Genomic DNA, 14378 nt, shown 5'->3' on the forward strand with positions numbered 1-14378 from the left:
TAAAAACATTTACAAGGCGGTCTTTTAGTGAGGATTTCACAGCCATGTTAGGGAAATTATTTGACATTAGATTATGATACAAACACTGTAATTTCACACGCAGTTGCCTACTCATCAAGATGGCTCCCAAAACCCTGACAAGGTCTACTGACCTTCTGATGTTTTAATGTAGACATTGAAGTTTTTTGTAAATAATAGTACTTACTGATGTTCTTTAATTTTAAAGTATGTTTTAACAACATGTTTCCCATGTTCATGAAAAGAAATAAAAGTGGGTTTCTATGAATTTTCATGGAACCAAAAGATTGTTTCAGACGGTTTCCCATGATCTCTGGGCACGGAACCGAAAAATTGATATATACATGAGATTTGAAATCCTAGGGCTTGTAAAAAATGCATGGTTCAATTGGTGCATGAAATTTTAGTTGTGAGCAAATAATGTACTTATTGCAAGAAAGCAGGTTTTTCATTCACTAAAATGTAGCTTTCATTCAAGTTTCGTTTGTCAGCCATGCAATCAACCCCTACAAACAATGAACAAACATTGCATTGTGCTTGAACCAAGTTTGTGTAAACCTTGTGTGTTTTATTGGCAAAACAATCAAAAGAATGTGTGAAAAATTGACTGAAATACAGTATTAATACAAAAAAGCATAACATGAAACCAGTGGGCCTTTATGAAAAAACAACATGTAATAATTTTAATCATTCATGATATATTTTTTGGTTGTGACATTCTTTATTAAAACTTATTTGCTACTTCTTTCGGGGCACGTAAATTATCTTATTGGTACATAATTTTGTGGATACTTAATTTTGTAATTTTGGCGAGACAGTATTTCACGGGTTTTTATTTTCGCGATTTCAATTAGACAACTATGAAAAAAGGGCATTATATTTCACGATTCAAGCATTCTCAACGTAATTTTATTTTTTCAAAAAGTCTGAACTTTAAAAATTTCTAGTAAACTGTAAAAAGCAAAATGTGTACAATGTACTTAAGCAATAGAAAACGTTTTCCATGTTCGCATAGCCTGATATAAACACGAGAGGGGTTGGGAGAATTCGAGACAGATATGCAAACCCGAGATGAAGTCAAGGGTTTGCATAACTGTCGAGAATTCTCCCAACGCCTCGAGTGTTTATATCAGGCTATGCAAACACAGGTAAAAAGTTTTCTGTTGCTTTTATAAAATAAATTTCCTGAGAAAAACGCAAAACTCTTTGTATGGCACTGATTAAAAGAGAAATTCTTACCAGTCGCAAAGTCTTGTCCACAAAGTCTTGCACGCGTAATCAGTTCTTGTTTTGCAAAAAGATGCTTCCAAAATACGGACTTTTCTTGCTTAAAATGTCAGCTTATGCAAAAAAAATTGACACACTTTCTTTGTAACGATTTTCCAAGTTTCAGCCGACGAAGGAATTGGTAAATAAAGTAAAACTTGTCGAGTTTTGAACTTGAAAACTTTTCAAATTTGTGCTTGTGTGATTAGCGTGCGAAAAGCAAAACATCTTGATGCCACAACAATGTTTACATACTCTCATGCAAACTCCCCTCTCAGCCAATCAGAGCGCTTGTACTATCTTAGTTATTTTATAAATGTATTTAATAAGAAACTTTTAAGTGTGTTTGCACTATTTCACTATAGAAGATACAAAATGGAAGTTGTGTACAGTATATTTGCCAATACATATCTTTTATGTGTTGCTTTTATCAAGTGTTTTATCAATTTTTTCTGTGATTTGAATTTACATATGGTATTAAATTTTGTACGTTTGAATTTTGCAACGACTTTTATTTACACGTCTTTTGCAATTTTGGCAATTTTGGCATTATGTTTGGTCAATGGTTAACATACACTGTATAATAAAAGTTCAGCCACTTCAAGGGTGCAGTATACTTGTTTTTGTCTTCTGAAAGGCAAAATAAAAAACATATACAAACTTAACAGCGTAGGGGGAGCGTTTATTAGATAAGAGGCATTTATTTGAGAGTGGGCGTTTATTAGATCATTAATTTTGTGGTATGCCCTGTCAAATAAAATAGACATTTCCACTGTGATCCACAAGGTTTCCAAGCATGGTCTACTTACTCTCACCCTACACAGCTCTCTTTTCTGGATGGATCTTTTTGTGTGCATGGACATTCATTGCAATCCTGGCCTGGAAAATGTATTTCATTGTCACTATTTTAATATTCATAACTGTACCAGCGATGCAAATTCCACAGCCAACAGGGTAATTAATTCACATCAACAACTTTATGGCTTTAAGTGTAAATCTTCGCTGCCTTCTGCCCTCTGTCAACACTTACAAGGACTGAGCTTGCTTAGAACTCGTCGATGTTGAGGTGAAAAATCTGTTGTGCATTCTTCCTGATGCTATAACATCAAAACTATCATCAGCCATACTAATAATGCAACCAAAAACAAAGCATCCCTTATTGGTCGCTGTCTGGAAAACCTTGTTCCAGTCAATCGATGTTCTTCTCTCTCACCTTCTTCTTTACCACTTAAATTGTGTCTCTTAAATGCCAGATTGTCAACAAAACTCTACAACTCAAAGATTGCATTGTGGATGAATGCGTCAATTTACTTTGCATAATATATGCTCAAAAGGATACACTTTCCTTCACTGCCCCCATTCCTCTGGTTCTGGTGGTGTCCGTGTCCATAATGACTTATTACATGTCATCGATAACCATTGTTGTGTGGTTCTGCTATTACTTGATTAATCATAACTATAACAAAATTGTCAAATCTGATTGGCTATCAACTGCCCTGATTTCAGCCTTAATTGGACAGTTTAATAGGACAGTACTCGTCATGCCTAAGTAATTGGACAGTACGCGCCATCACGCATGCGCTTAAATGGCTTTTTTTTCACTGCTAGCAAAACAAAATTTCAAATTTCTTGTGTTTTGATTTTAAAAAATAGCCTGTTATATCACAAACTTTGTTAAAGTTATGATTAATTGGTAACAGAACTTCGTGTCGTCCAATTCAGTCTGTAATCATACTCGTGATTAAACAAATCGGACTCCCGCTACGCCGTCGTCCCATTTTGTTAATCACTTGTATGATTACAGACCGAATTGGACTCCACTCAGTCCTGTTACCATTACTAATCATAACTATATTGAAATTCTCAAAACTGATTGCTATCAACTGCCCTGATTTCAACCTTAATTGGACAGTTGAATAGGACAGTATGCATCATGCCTAGGTAATTGGACAGTACGCGCCATCACACGCGTGCTTAAATTGCTTTTTTTTTTCACTCCTAGCAAAACAATTTCAAATTTCTCATGTTTTGATTTTATTGAAATTTGCATCACTCATGGAATGTGTGTGGATCACATGGCAAGGCAGAAACAAGTTGGCTTTATATACCATAAAATTCCGAAAAAAAAAAAGCCCCGTGGCTTATATTTTTCAAAGGCCCTTTTTGAGGGGCTTTTATTCAGAGGGGCTTATCTACAGAGGGAAATTTGTGTTTCAAAATTGATTAAGCTAGCCTTATATTTGGAAGTAAATTTACTGTTTTTGCTTTGTTTTATTTTCCAAGTAGGAGCCCCTGGGGGCCTTATATTTGGAGGGGTGATTAACGGAGGGTTTTTTGCGTAACCTGTTTGGGGGACTTATAGTTGGAGGGGCTTATTTTTGGAATTTTGTGGTATATTTATATATCTTTACTTCAGGTGACGGGTGTCCGCAATGATGTCATCAAGGCAACAAACTAGGTCCAATGTTTTGGCTGTTTTTGTGGCCTTTTCGATGATCAAAAAATGGTCTTGGCAAGAACGTTTGACTGCAGAAGTATTGTTGCAGAAAACATTGTAGCAACTTGGACCAGTAGCTTAATTTAATAAGAGCAAAAGTCACAGGGTGGAAAGAAAAGCATTTTCACAGCTTGCCATTCAGGTATTTACTAGCCCAAAGGTCATTTCAACTAGCCCAAAAGCTTTTTGACGAGCAGAATTGATTTCACAGTTCTTCTTCAATTTGAATTCCTCAAAAAACGCCATTTGCCAGTCAGGCAAGTTAAGAACAGAATTTACTTGCCCGAAAGGAAACTTCACTAGCCCTGGGCTATCGGACACTACTTTCTTTGCACGCTGAATCAAGATAAAAGAACTTTTGTCAGTGTCTAACTTCACAGGCAAGTTTGTTTAGCTTGTGCAATATGTTTGTCGGAAGTGTGTTTTATTTTGGCTTTGTGTACTGTCAAAACATTGCTTTTTTCCCTAATTAGTGATATCCAATATTTGGAATCCATTTAGAATTATACCCTGAAAAATCCACATTTAGCTTGATGCTTTCACATCTGATGGATAACAGTTTCAGCTCCATACTTCAGACCCAAGTTGATCTTGCATGCAAACTGCCGTGTTTGTAATTTTTTTTTAACTAAGCTGCCAAGGTAATGCTAAATATGTTTTTCAATTATTTACATATTTGAAAATGAAACAGGGCAATACAGAAATAATAAGAAGAAAACAGAAGGAATACAGTGGGATCTTCTTGACAGGATATTCACAGAGGGTCGCTCATCCAACATGGCTTAACTTTAATCTTATTCAATCTTTATTTCACATGGCTTAACTTGAGTTGCGCTACCAAAAGGGTTGTGAGAGTTTGATGCAAGTATTTCCAGTTAGAATTGTCTTTGTGTTTTGTTATTAAATTAATACCAAATATTATAATACAATATTTTTTGTTATTGTTATTACTCTACAAAGGCATGAATGCGTTATTCTTTTTTTTACAGAGAGAAGTGGTCAAATCTTTTGACGCTTGTGAGTTGCACTATCATCAGTGAGAAGAGGAATGAAGATATGATTGCATATCTTCTCAGGTAGGTACATATTGCATTAGTAAAAAACAACTAAAGGTTAATTGATTGTAAGTGAGATCAATGCAAGGTGTTTCAGATTTCTAATTGCAGGCTTAGTAAAACGCTCTCGCTCCAATGCTTGGGTGCTTTGGATAAGGAATAAGATGAACATGTATATGGACATTATATTCATTTGGTGTTATTAAAAGGAGCTGTGCCACGAAATTCGGCCAAATTAGGAAATTACAAAATGCCCATTAGATTAAGAGAAACAAAAAATAACGGCTTAAAACTTTAAAGGAAGGTTAAAATAACGCAACAGAAACAACAGATGCTACGGATTGGCAAAACTGAAGAAGATTGAAACAGATTGAAATTAGGGTTTTTGAAAACTGTTCAGCCGTACCCTAACATGCAGTTTTTCAAAGTTGATCCCTGCTCCTTGCAGCTTCAAAAATAATGCTCAGGAGACATATTTGTTTGTCTCGGATCTCTGATTTTGTCATTTACATGTAATTTCTTTGCTTACTTTAAGTTCCATAGCGATTGAGGGCGAGTAATTAGCAAAATTAAACAAAATGAACTGGACTGCCGTGACACAGCCCTTTTAATTTTTTATATTTTATTATTATTATTTTTATTTATTTATTTATTTGTTTTTGTGTTTAATGGTTTTTTATTTCTTTTTAAATCCTGCTCAGCTTTTATTTAATTTTTTGACTTCTCAGTGATGGGTATTAATTGCAGCACCCTTAAATGTACATGTACCAGAAGAAAAGTTTCATGGGTTAGAAGGTCAAAATGCACATGATCAGATTATGGGTGGTAGAAGGTTTAAACTTGCATTCTTGATCAGATTACCTTATTTGCATTCTATATCCATTCTTAGAGGATATCCAAAAAAAAATCGTGTCACACATACATTAAGGTTTAGTTTAAGAAGTGAAGGAATAAAAAATATATTATGATTTTATTGTATCTCCAGTCTAGTAGAAGGGTATTCAAAATTAGAGAGACGTGTTCCATAACCAAACTTTTACATGCCAGAATGTCTTTAATGCTCATGATTCTGATCTCCCTTATTTTATAGTGAGAGCAGCTTGTTTGTATCCCGTACACGAGTAATCCTCAAGACATGTGGACAAACTACTCTCTTGTACTGCATTAAACCTTTGCTAGAACTTGCAGCAACAGAGTGTGGATTGACAGAGGTGCAGGTATGTACAACTTAAGTTATCAATGGAGAAAAATGTAAACGTTTGTCTGCTACTAGTTTAGATGGTATGCGGTGCATTACTTATTTATTAATGTAGCTTTGATAATGTTTTGCAGGATTTCTTCTATTCACGTATGAATTACCTAGCACCCAGCCTACAGCCAGCACCTCACCAAACTTTTGAGCAAGAGGTCTGCCTTGTGTTTCTTTTTAATATTCTGTGTTTAATTCTTATTCATTCATTCATTTCTATGTAAACAAAGTGATAAATCATGGATAGTTGAGTACATTTCTTGTAAATAATTTTATGAGTAGCAAATAAGTATAGGCAGAGGGAAAGATATTATTTTTTGAGCTTGGGTTTGAATGTGTATTCCAGTGTTCTCACCAGGCCGCGGCCTTGCGGGATTCCCGCAAGAAAAACTGAAATGGCGCATTAAAACCAAGAAGATGCGCCCGTTAGGGCGCAGGGGCAAGCTACGAGTCAAACGTTTTAATGGTCAACCTAACACTAAAGCATTCTGTTTGTTTGAATAAATAAAAAACATGATATCAGATGAGTCTTTAATTTTGTTGCCTTTACTTTCACTGGTCCCACGCACGTCCCACTACATCGTAAACTCCTCCTCTGAATCGTAAACACCTCTTCCGCCATATTGGATCAGGTAGGTACTTCATGTAACAGACATTTTGGAGTGCGGGCTCAGGTTCTTCGTACCGCATGTTTTTTGTAACTTTGTCCCCCTAATGTTCTTACAGGGCCCCTATTTCTCAGAAGAGGGGGCCCTGGGACTCCCCAAGGCAAAATCCTGGTGAGAACACTGGTATTCATATTACTATGCACAATTTCAAAATGTTAATTTCGTTCATTGTTGAAATTGATGCCAAAATCCATCCAATCCACTGGTCATATGAATATTATGTTGGACCTATCATAGTGGGTTTTTTTTTGTTTCTTTGTAGGTCCAGTGGCTAGATAAATTATTTTCAGGTATGTTCTGACACTTCTGTAGATTTCATGTGTCTCTTGTAGTAGATCATATTATTCAGTTCATCTTAGGAAAAAAAGAGGACCAACAAAATAGACCAAATTACAATACACAGTCAAACCCCCACTTTACGGACACTCACTTAATACAGACAGTTTTCCCTGTTCCTGGAGAAAACATGCCATTTCATTTCCTCTAAATTTAACCCACTTAATACAGACTCTTTCTATGGCCCCCTTTGTTTCTGTATCATGAATGTAAAAAAAAGTAAAGGCACACACAAGCCAAAGGTATTAATGTAGTTTGAATTCATTACATGTAAAATTCAGACTCGGCACCAAAGCTTTGGAGAATAAAACAAAAGAAGTCATCTTAGCAATGAATAATACATTTCCTTTCTTCCTCCAAGCCTCGGCGCCAAGTCTAAAGTTAAAAATTGACCTATTTTCCTACATAATATATATCTCTATGAAACAGTGAAGCAGTTAAGTTCTGCTGTTTCATCTTTTTTACAACCTAGTTTGAATTTATAAATCTATGCTAAAGCTCAAAGGCAGGATGTTTCTGATAGGAAGTTAATTTTATCTTTAAAACTGTAACTATTTTTCCTATTCTTAGATGGTGCAGGATATGCTCTTGGAAGATTAAATGGTCAAGATACATGGTAAACAATTATGTACAACTCAAAACCTGCTCAAGACTTATTCTTAATTACCAATGTACATTGTTAAAATGAGAAGAATATTAACTGTTTTTTAATACAACATCAACAATTTTCCTCTTTTGGTTATTTTCCTTTATTGCTTGTAACCTTTGGAGGAAGCTTTTGGCCACACTGCAACTGAATTATTATGATGATGATGAGTTAATAATTTATTTTACCGGTATTTATGTTCTAGGTACTTGTACACACTTGATAACATCTTACCAGGAGTGACTGAGCCTGACCAAACTTTGGAGATATCCTTTTAAGTTTTACTCAGAGTAGCACCTCAAGTTAAGTTTTACCTTAATCCTATGCTTCTAACCTCGTCTTAGTTCTTGATAAATTGTTCTTGATTCTGGATCCTGGATTCATGCAGGAATTGAGAATTGAGTCAAGAATTGAGACTCACAATGGAATGTCAACTGACTTTCAAACGGTTAACTGTATGTGAAAGCAGATACATGTATGCCAACTCTCCAAGATTATCCAGAAGTCTCGCAGATACTTGATCAATCTCCTACTCTCTTGACAGGTCACCAAATCTCCCAGATAAAATCAACTTTTGAGCTTTCCTGTGCTTTAGTATGGAATTCAGCCCAAATTTGACCCGTAGTATGGTTTCTGGGGTATTTTTGTGCAATATTTTATCAATGACAAAGATTATTTTGTCATTACAATTACAATTAAAATCAATTCATGTTGATATGGAGGGGGGGGGAGGGGTGGGGTTGGTTGTTGAAAGGGGGGAGTCTCCAGATCTTGGCATCTCTGTGAGGGTATATATGTTACTAATGTACAAATTGACCCTGTCAATGGGTTTTTATGGAACTGAGGTAACCTGAGACTTGGCTTGAGATGCTCATATTCGCTCATGATGAAGTTTAAAGTTTTTTCTTGACGCCTTTGTTTTGTAAAATACTACAATTACATTCCTTGGGAAAGGGATCATTTAAAGTAATTTTTCGTTAACTTGTATACATCTTGATGCTGGATCTTGATCGAGAGGTTATGAACAAGTTCTACAAGTCAAAATATTCTGATCCTGATGAAGTCACTAAGGTGGGCTTTTTTTGCCAGGGTAATGTTTACATGAATAAGTCACATTCAAGTCTTGTAGAGGCAACTTCCTTAGATTTGAGCTCTTATTTTGTAGCTAGTTTTGCCCCTGGTTTCTTTGGATCATTGTACGTTTCCAGGAAACTGCCCACCTACCCCTCCCCTAAGCCAACAATTTGCCCTAAGTGAGAAGTAGGAGTTAATGTTGGCTTAGGTGAGGGGTAGGTGGCAAGTTTCCCAGAAACGTATAATGATCTGTTTCCTTTAAGGTTTGAAACAGAAGGAGGCTTTTTAAAGGTAGACAGCAGTGCAGAGGGAACAAAACCTGGATCAATTAACCCATGTAAAACCCTGTCTGTTACCCCTTAGAGATCCATTCCAGATTTTGTCGACGTCTACAGCAGTCAGTTTCACAGGTCCTAACAAACTAATACTGTCTGTGGGCATACTTCCTCAGAAATCTTTTTTTACAAAACTGACTGATGGAAAACAAGACGTTTTGTATCAGTAAACTATTCTGATAAAAATCACTGTGTTTACTTTTTAGTTCATTAGTACCATGTATTTCACTCAAAGGCAGATCATGGAGAACTGAATGGGAACAATTTAATTATATTAAATATTACGGCATTGAGTTTTCAAAACATTGCTGGCAGTTTCAGGTGGTAGTAATAAATCAACATTGTTTCCTTATGAAAGTAGTTGGCAGATTAGCAGGCAAAATTAGCCAGCTGCCAGCTAATATAATATCCTTTTCTTGCAATATTATTAATATTGATGTAGAAGAAAAAGTAGGTATGGAACCTTCTGTTTGTGTAACCTGGAACACAGACAACAATCAGGAACCGCTTCCTTGAAAATATTATTACTGACAATAATAATAACAATAATAATAATAATAATTTTATTTACTTAATATAGTGCTAATATCTCTGTACATATTCGGTAGCACATTAGAATAAAAAGGGAAAAACATGTTTTTATAAGGGAAAAATGCACCCATTTGATTTGCGGTTAGAATTTTATGAATACTGTATTATTTTATTTCCTTGTCACCTAGGAGACAGGCATCAGTGAGTTTCTTCCTGGGGCAGTGATCGATGCTGCTTTGTTTGAACCCTGTGGGTATTCAGCCAATGGGCTTCTGGATGTAAGTGAAAAATAATTAGTATATATTATATATAAAGGTCTTACCTTTTCTTTTTAAAGAAAAACTATCTGAAGTATAATTCTATGGAGAGTTTTCTCAATGAATATCAGCTTTAAAACATCTTTTAACTACCATACAGGTAATCTATGTGGCAAATCCAGGCAGGGGTTTTTGTTTAATTTCCACTCCATTTGCACAAACATAAGCCTTGGATGAGTCCCGGGCCAGTGTAAGACAGTTTCATTAATTATTTAATTATTAATTTTACTCTGCAAATATCAGCAATTTAGTAAAGTTAATAAACCTTAACAGTTGGTTTTACTTTGAAGGTGTCTGTGAATAAATAGCAATAATCTGAAACAAGGCAACTTGTTTAACATTTATTACTGGTGTGACAGATGTTGGCATTAGGGAACAACAATGTCATTACTCCAGAGTGGTTTCCTACCATGGAACACCTCCGGGTGAGCTGCCCGTTTTTTAATACTCTGACTAGTAACCTTAATGTTACCAACTTCTGCAGGACTTAATTTTGCAAATGTTTATCACACTATGAAAGCTAGAGATGTGAAAAACGTTTTCATGAAACAACAACAGTAACAGCAAATTTAATACCTTGCTGCTCTCCCTCCTGCAAATCCTTCTAAAGAACAGATGTCATTTTGTTCTTATCACAGAGCATTATTATGCTGTATAATTCTGTTGACTCTTGTAGTGTAAGGTTGTTTTGCAAACAAATATTACTACAATATTTATTACTCCAATGGTCCAGTTCCGTAAGAGTGCATATAATAGGAACTGGGGCCATTGGACCTCGACAAACTTTGCCTCAAACGATTGGAATAAATTAGACCTTTCAATCAGACAAAGCCCATCATTAGCTAGTTTTAAAAGAGTGTTAAGAAATGTAAATAGTTTTTAGTTTAATTTTTATATATTCATATGTTAGTCTTTATTTTTCCTTTTTGTCCTTTTTTAATTTTTGAGGACTCTCTTGTAAATCACTTATCAGTAAAATTGATATCCTCAATAAAGATTATTATTATTATTATTATTATTATTATTATTATTATTATTATTATTATTATTATTATTATTATTATTATTATTATTATTATATGCCCCATACCAGTCTGTGAGCTAATCAGAGAGGTGTGATGGATTTGGGGGGAAATGAGCACGCTGTTAGCCTCAGATTTGTTAGTCAGATAACTATTTCTATCTACCGATGTAAAGTAAAGACTCTTTACCTTTACCTTTTGTTGGGTACAGATGTCAACGAAAGGTGGCAAAAATCTAAGTAGAGTAGTCAATCTGTTCGCCACAGACATCCGCTACAGGAATTTATTGTGATGTGATGATGTGCTACATAAGCCTGTAAGTTAACTCCCTTATGTGAATCTTTTCTCTCTCACACATTAGGAAAGCTACTTCAACATCCATATTACTCCACAGCCTGAGTGCTCTTATGTCAGCTTTGAAACCAATATTAAAATGGTAAGTTGAAAAAACCAAGAATATAGAAGAGATGAAAGTACAGCTCAAATAACGGAGGGGAGACAGTTGTCTTTTCTTTTATTTTAATCCTCATGTTATCCTGCATTTGAGTTGTTACTCTTGTACTTATTTACTTACCATTTTGTTCCTGAGTTTTGTATTATATAGTCTCACATACCCTTGTATCTATTTAGCAGAATTAAGGAAATCTTTCTTTGAAGCAGTTCTATTGTGAGGCAGGATTTATGAACTACCTTATGATTTTTGATCATTGGTTGCCACGTGGCGAAATTCTCAAGTGTCATCTAAGTTAATGTTTAAAGTCCCAATAGTGACCAACATCAATTTTTTCCTCACAATATCCATACATTGTCGAGAGATAAGGTTGTGGAAATTAATAAAATGATCACTAAAGAGAAAATGCCTTGATGTTTTATTAAATTCTCTCAACTAATTCTTAAAGGAAATGTATGGAGATCGGTTTGGGGAATTTGTATGTGGATATTGGGGCTTAAAGGGTCAATGCTTATGCTGTCGAAAGCTTCAATGATAATATTTGTCAGGGTTCGTACAGGTCTTGGAAAACCTGGAAAGTCATGGAATTTAAGAATTTTATTTTTCAGGCCTGGAAAGTCTTGAAATTTACTTGTCAGTCCTTGAGAGTCATGGAAAATTAAAGTTTTGTTTGGTAGATTAGTTACTGCAGATGACAAAGCAAGGACAATTGAAGATAGAGAGGAGTAATTATAGAGCCCAAACGGCACGCTTTTTGATGGACACCTGAGTTTGTGTCTGTTGAACTGTTTAAGGTAAAAAAATACCCCCAAACGAGAAAAACCGTGAACATTTTTGAAAGTGACAGCTTAACCTAAGGTCTTGGAAAACTTGAAAAGGTATCTCCAAGCGACCATGTAATGTTCTCTTTATTATATAAACACCAATGAAATACCAAACCATTTCACTTTAATAGTTTTGGTGTGAAAGGCGCGATTTATTATGTAGCCATAGCAATGGTGATATTTTCACATGTAAAGATATTACGTTTTCACGCGAAAGCTCACCTGGTATTTCACTGGTGTTTATATAATACGTGAACGATACTTCTTGTTTTCTCTTAGAGTTCCTATAAAGAACTGATCAGCAGGGTCCTTGAAGCTTTCAAACCTGGAAGATTCCTTATGACTTTGTTTGCCAATGAGGTTAGCATCAATCACTTTTAAGTATTAAGGCTCAGTCAATTCCACGTGTGTCCGTCCATCCCGTCCCCGCCCGGGCATTTGTTAGATATTTGATATTTTGTCATCAGAAAGAGACCAGTCAGTATACAGCTATTTCGAGAAAACGTGTTGGAAAAAATGTGCACGCGACAATCCCGAAAGGTAATATGGGATATGATCAATTCACTGTTGCTTACACGGTAGCTGTCGAACATACTTTTGTTGCTTTCCTTTAGCACTCGCAAACATATATCTAAGGCCTCTCGTGCAATTCTCTCAAATTTCTCTGAAGAACAGTGAACTCAAAACTGCCCACAATACCTTTCGTGATTGTCGCGTGCACTTTTTCCAACAACCTTTCTCGAAATAGCTGTATACAGAAAACCCACGTTAGGGCTTAGAGTACTCCTATAACATCATGGCTTTACTGACAATTGATCAGTAACATCGTGACTTAATTGAGCAGTAAGGTCAATGAGCAACGTCGCCTCTAAACGATCAGTTCCGACTTGCTTATAACATGACTCCCGGGTTCAGCCCATTCATAATGCTGTTCCTTGGTACAGTTCATATAAATAGATATTATTGAGTCAGTCAGTCATCCAAATGTATCTTACAGGTGAATGCACATCTTACACTTCTAGGAGATAAGACGAAAACTGCACTAAAAACCGTACCTTTGATGGCACAGTACCTTAAAAAAAGTGTACCGAATAAACAGACAGCGTATATAAAACTATGTAAAATAAGAACTACAACATTACAAGAAAAAGGATGCAAACACGAAGGTTGCCCTTTAGAACAACACAGATCTCTTGCTGAAAGCCTAGATAGTCTATAGTCATTTCATAACAGTCCGCGCTCGTCTTCATTGTGTTCGTCAAAATGTTAAGTTCTCCGTTATTCGTTCCCGTGTCACTAAAGTCAGAAATTATATTGTGAATGTCTGTTATTTTGTGTTTCTGCAGGGGGCGCCATGTGGATTTTCATACAAAACCTTTCAAGAGGGTTCTATTGCAGGCTACAAACGCAATGACCTCCAGTTGTCGCAAATGAAAATGTATAACCTGACGTATGGTCATTATGAAAAAATCTAGGACATTAAGAGATATATACTAGGTCACGACAAGAGATATATTCTAGGTAATGACATGGTCTTTTAGAATAGACCACAGCGTGGTTTGGAAATGTATTATGACAGTACAGTTCAGTTCAAATAGCGTAATATACAGTAAAAACCCGCGTATAAGAACCTAACATTTAAGAACCTGTTAGGCTAAAATTTCATTTTTAAGCACCCTTCACATAAGAACCATTTTAGGCTAAAATCCTAAAACAGGTTCTTATTTTCCAAAAAAAAAAAAAATATATATATATATATATATATATATATATATATAACACAGTCTGTATGCAATAATACTCTAAACACTATAGCATGGTCACATAAAACTTTACCATAGGTTTGATTGTAACAGAATCAGATTAAAATAGTATAGTATTTTGCTTAACGAAGCCTCCAAGAATACTGTTTTTGGACATTAAACACCAGATCATTTAAAAATTCAGCTTTATTTCTTGAACAAAAGTTAAGAACCTAATTAAGAACCTAGTTAGCCTAATTTTACACTAAATACCATTTATATAAGAACCTGTTTAGGCTAACTTGGAAAAACCTAGGTTCTTATACGCGGGTTTTTACTGTAGCCGC

General features: G+C 35.3%; 1 protein-coding gene across 2 annotated transcripts in view; it reads left to right on the top strand.

Moving 5' to 3' along the window:
- The window catches only part of LOC140921168 (S-adenosylmethionine decarboxylase proenzyme-like), a 15274-nt gene extending 1384 nt beyond the window's left edge, over window positions 1–13890 (top strand). Inside the window, exons 2-13 of one of the 2 annotated variants that reach the window (XM_073371147.1) lie at window positions 4771–4857; window positions 5927–6053; window positions 6169–6243; window positions 7016–7043; window positions 7660–7705; window positions 7941–8001; window positions 8726–8806; window positions 9864–9953; window positions 10352–10417; window positions 11376–11450; window positions 12569–12649; window positions 13636–13890. In XM_073371147.1, coding sequence (XP_073227248.1) covers window positions 4771–4857; window positions 5927–6053; window positions 6169–6243; window positions 7016–7043; window positions 7660–7705; window positions 7941–8001; window positions 8726–8806; window positions 9864–9953; window positions 10352–10417; window positions 11376–11450; window positions 12569–12649; window positions 13636–13764 — 946 coding nt within the window. In that variant the 3' untranslated portion in view covers window positions 13765–13890. Of the gene's footprint in view, window positions 1–4766; window positions 4858–5926; window positions 6054–6168; window positions 6244–7015; window positions 7044–7659; window positions 7706–7940; window positions 8002–8725; window positions 8807–9863; window positions 9954–10351; window positions 10418–11375; window positions 11451–12568; window positions 12650–13635 lie in introns of those variants that run through there. The other variant, XM_073371141.1, reaches the window with a different exon arrangement.
- The last annotated feature ends 488 nt before the right edge of the window (window positions 13891–14378 follow it).

Source organism: Porites lutea, chromosome 1 (assembly GCF_958299795.1).
Source record: "Porites lutea chromosome 1, jaPorLute2.1, whole genome shotgun sequence".
Lineage (NCBI taxonomy): Eukaryota > Metazoa > Cnidaria > Anthozoa > Scleractinia > Poritidae > Porites > Porites lutea.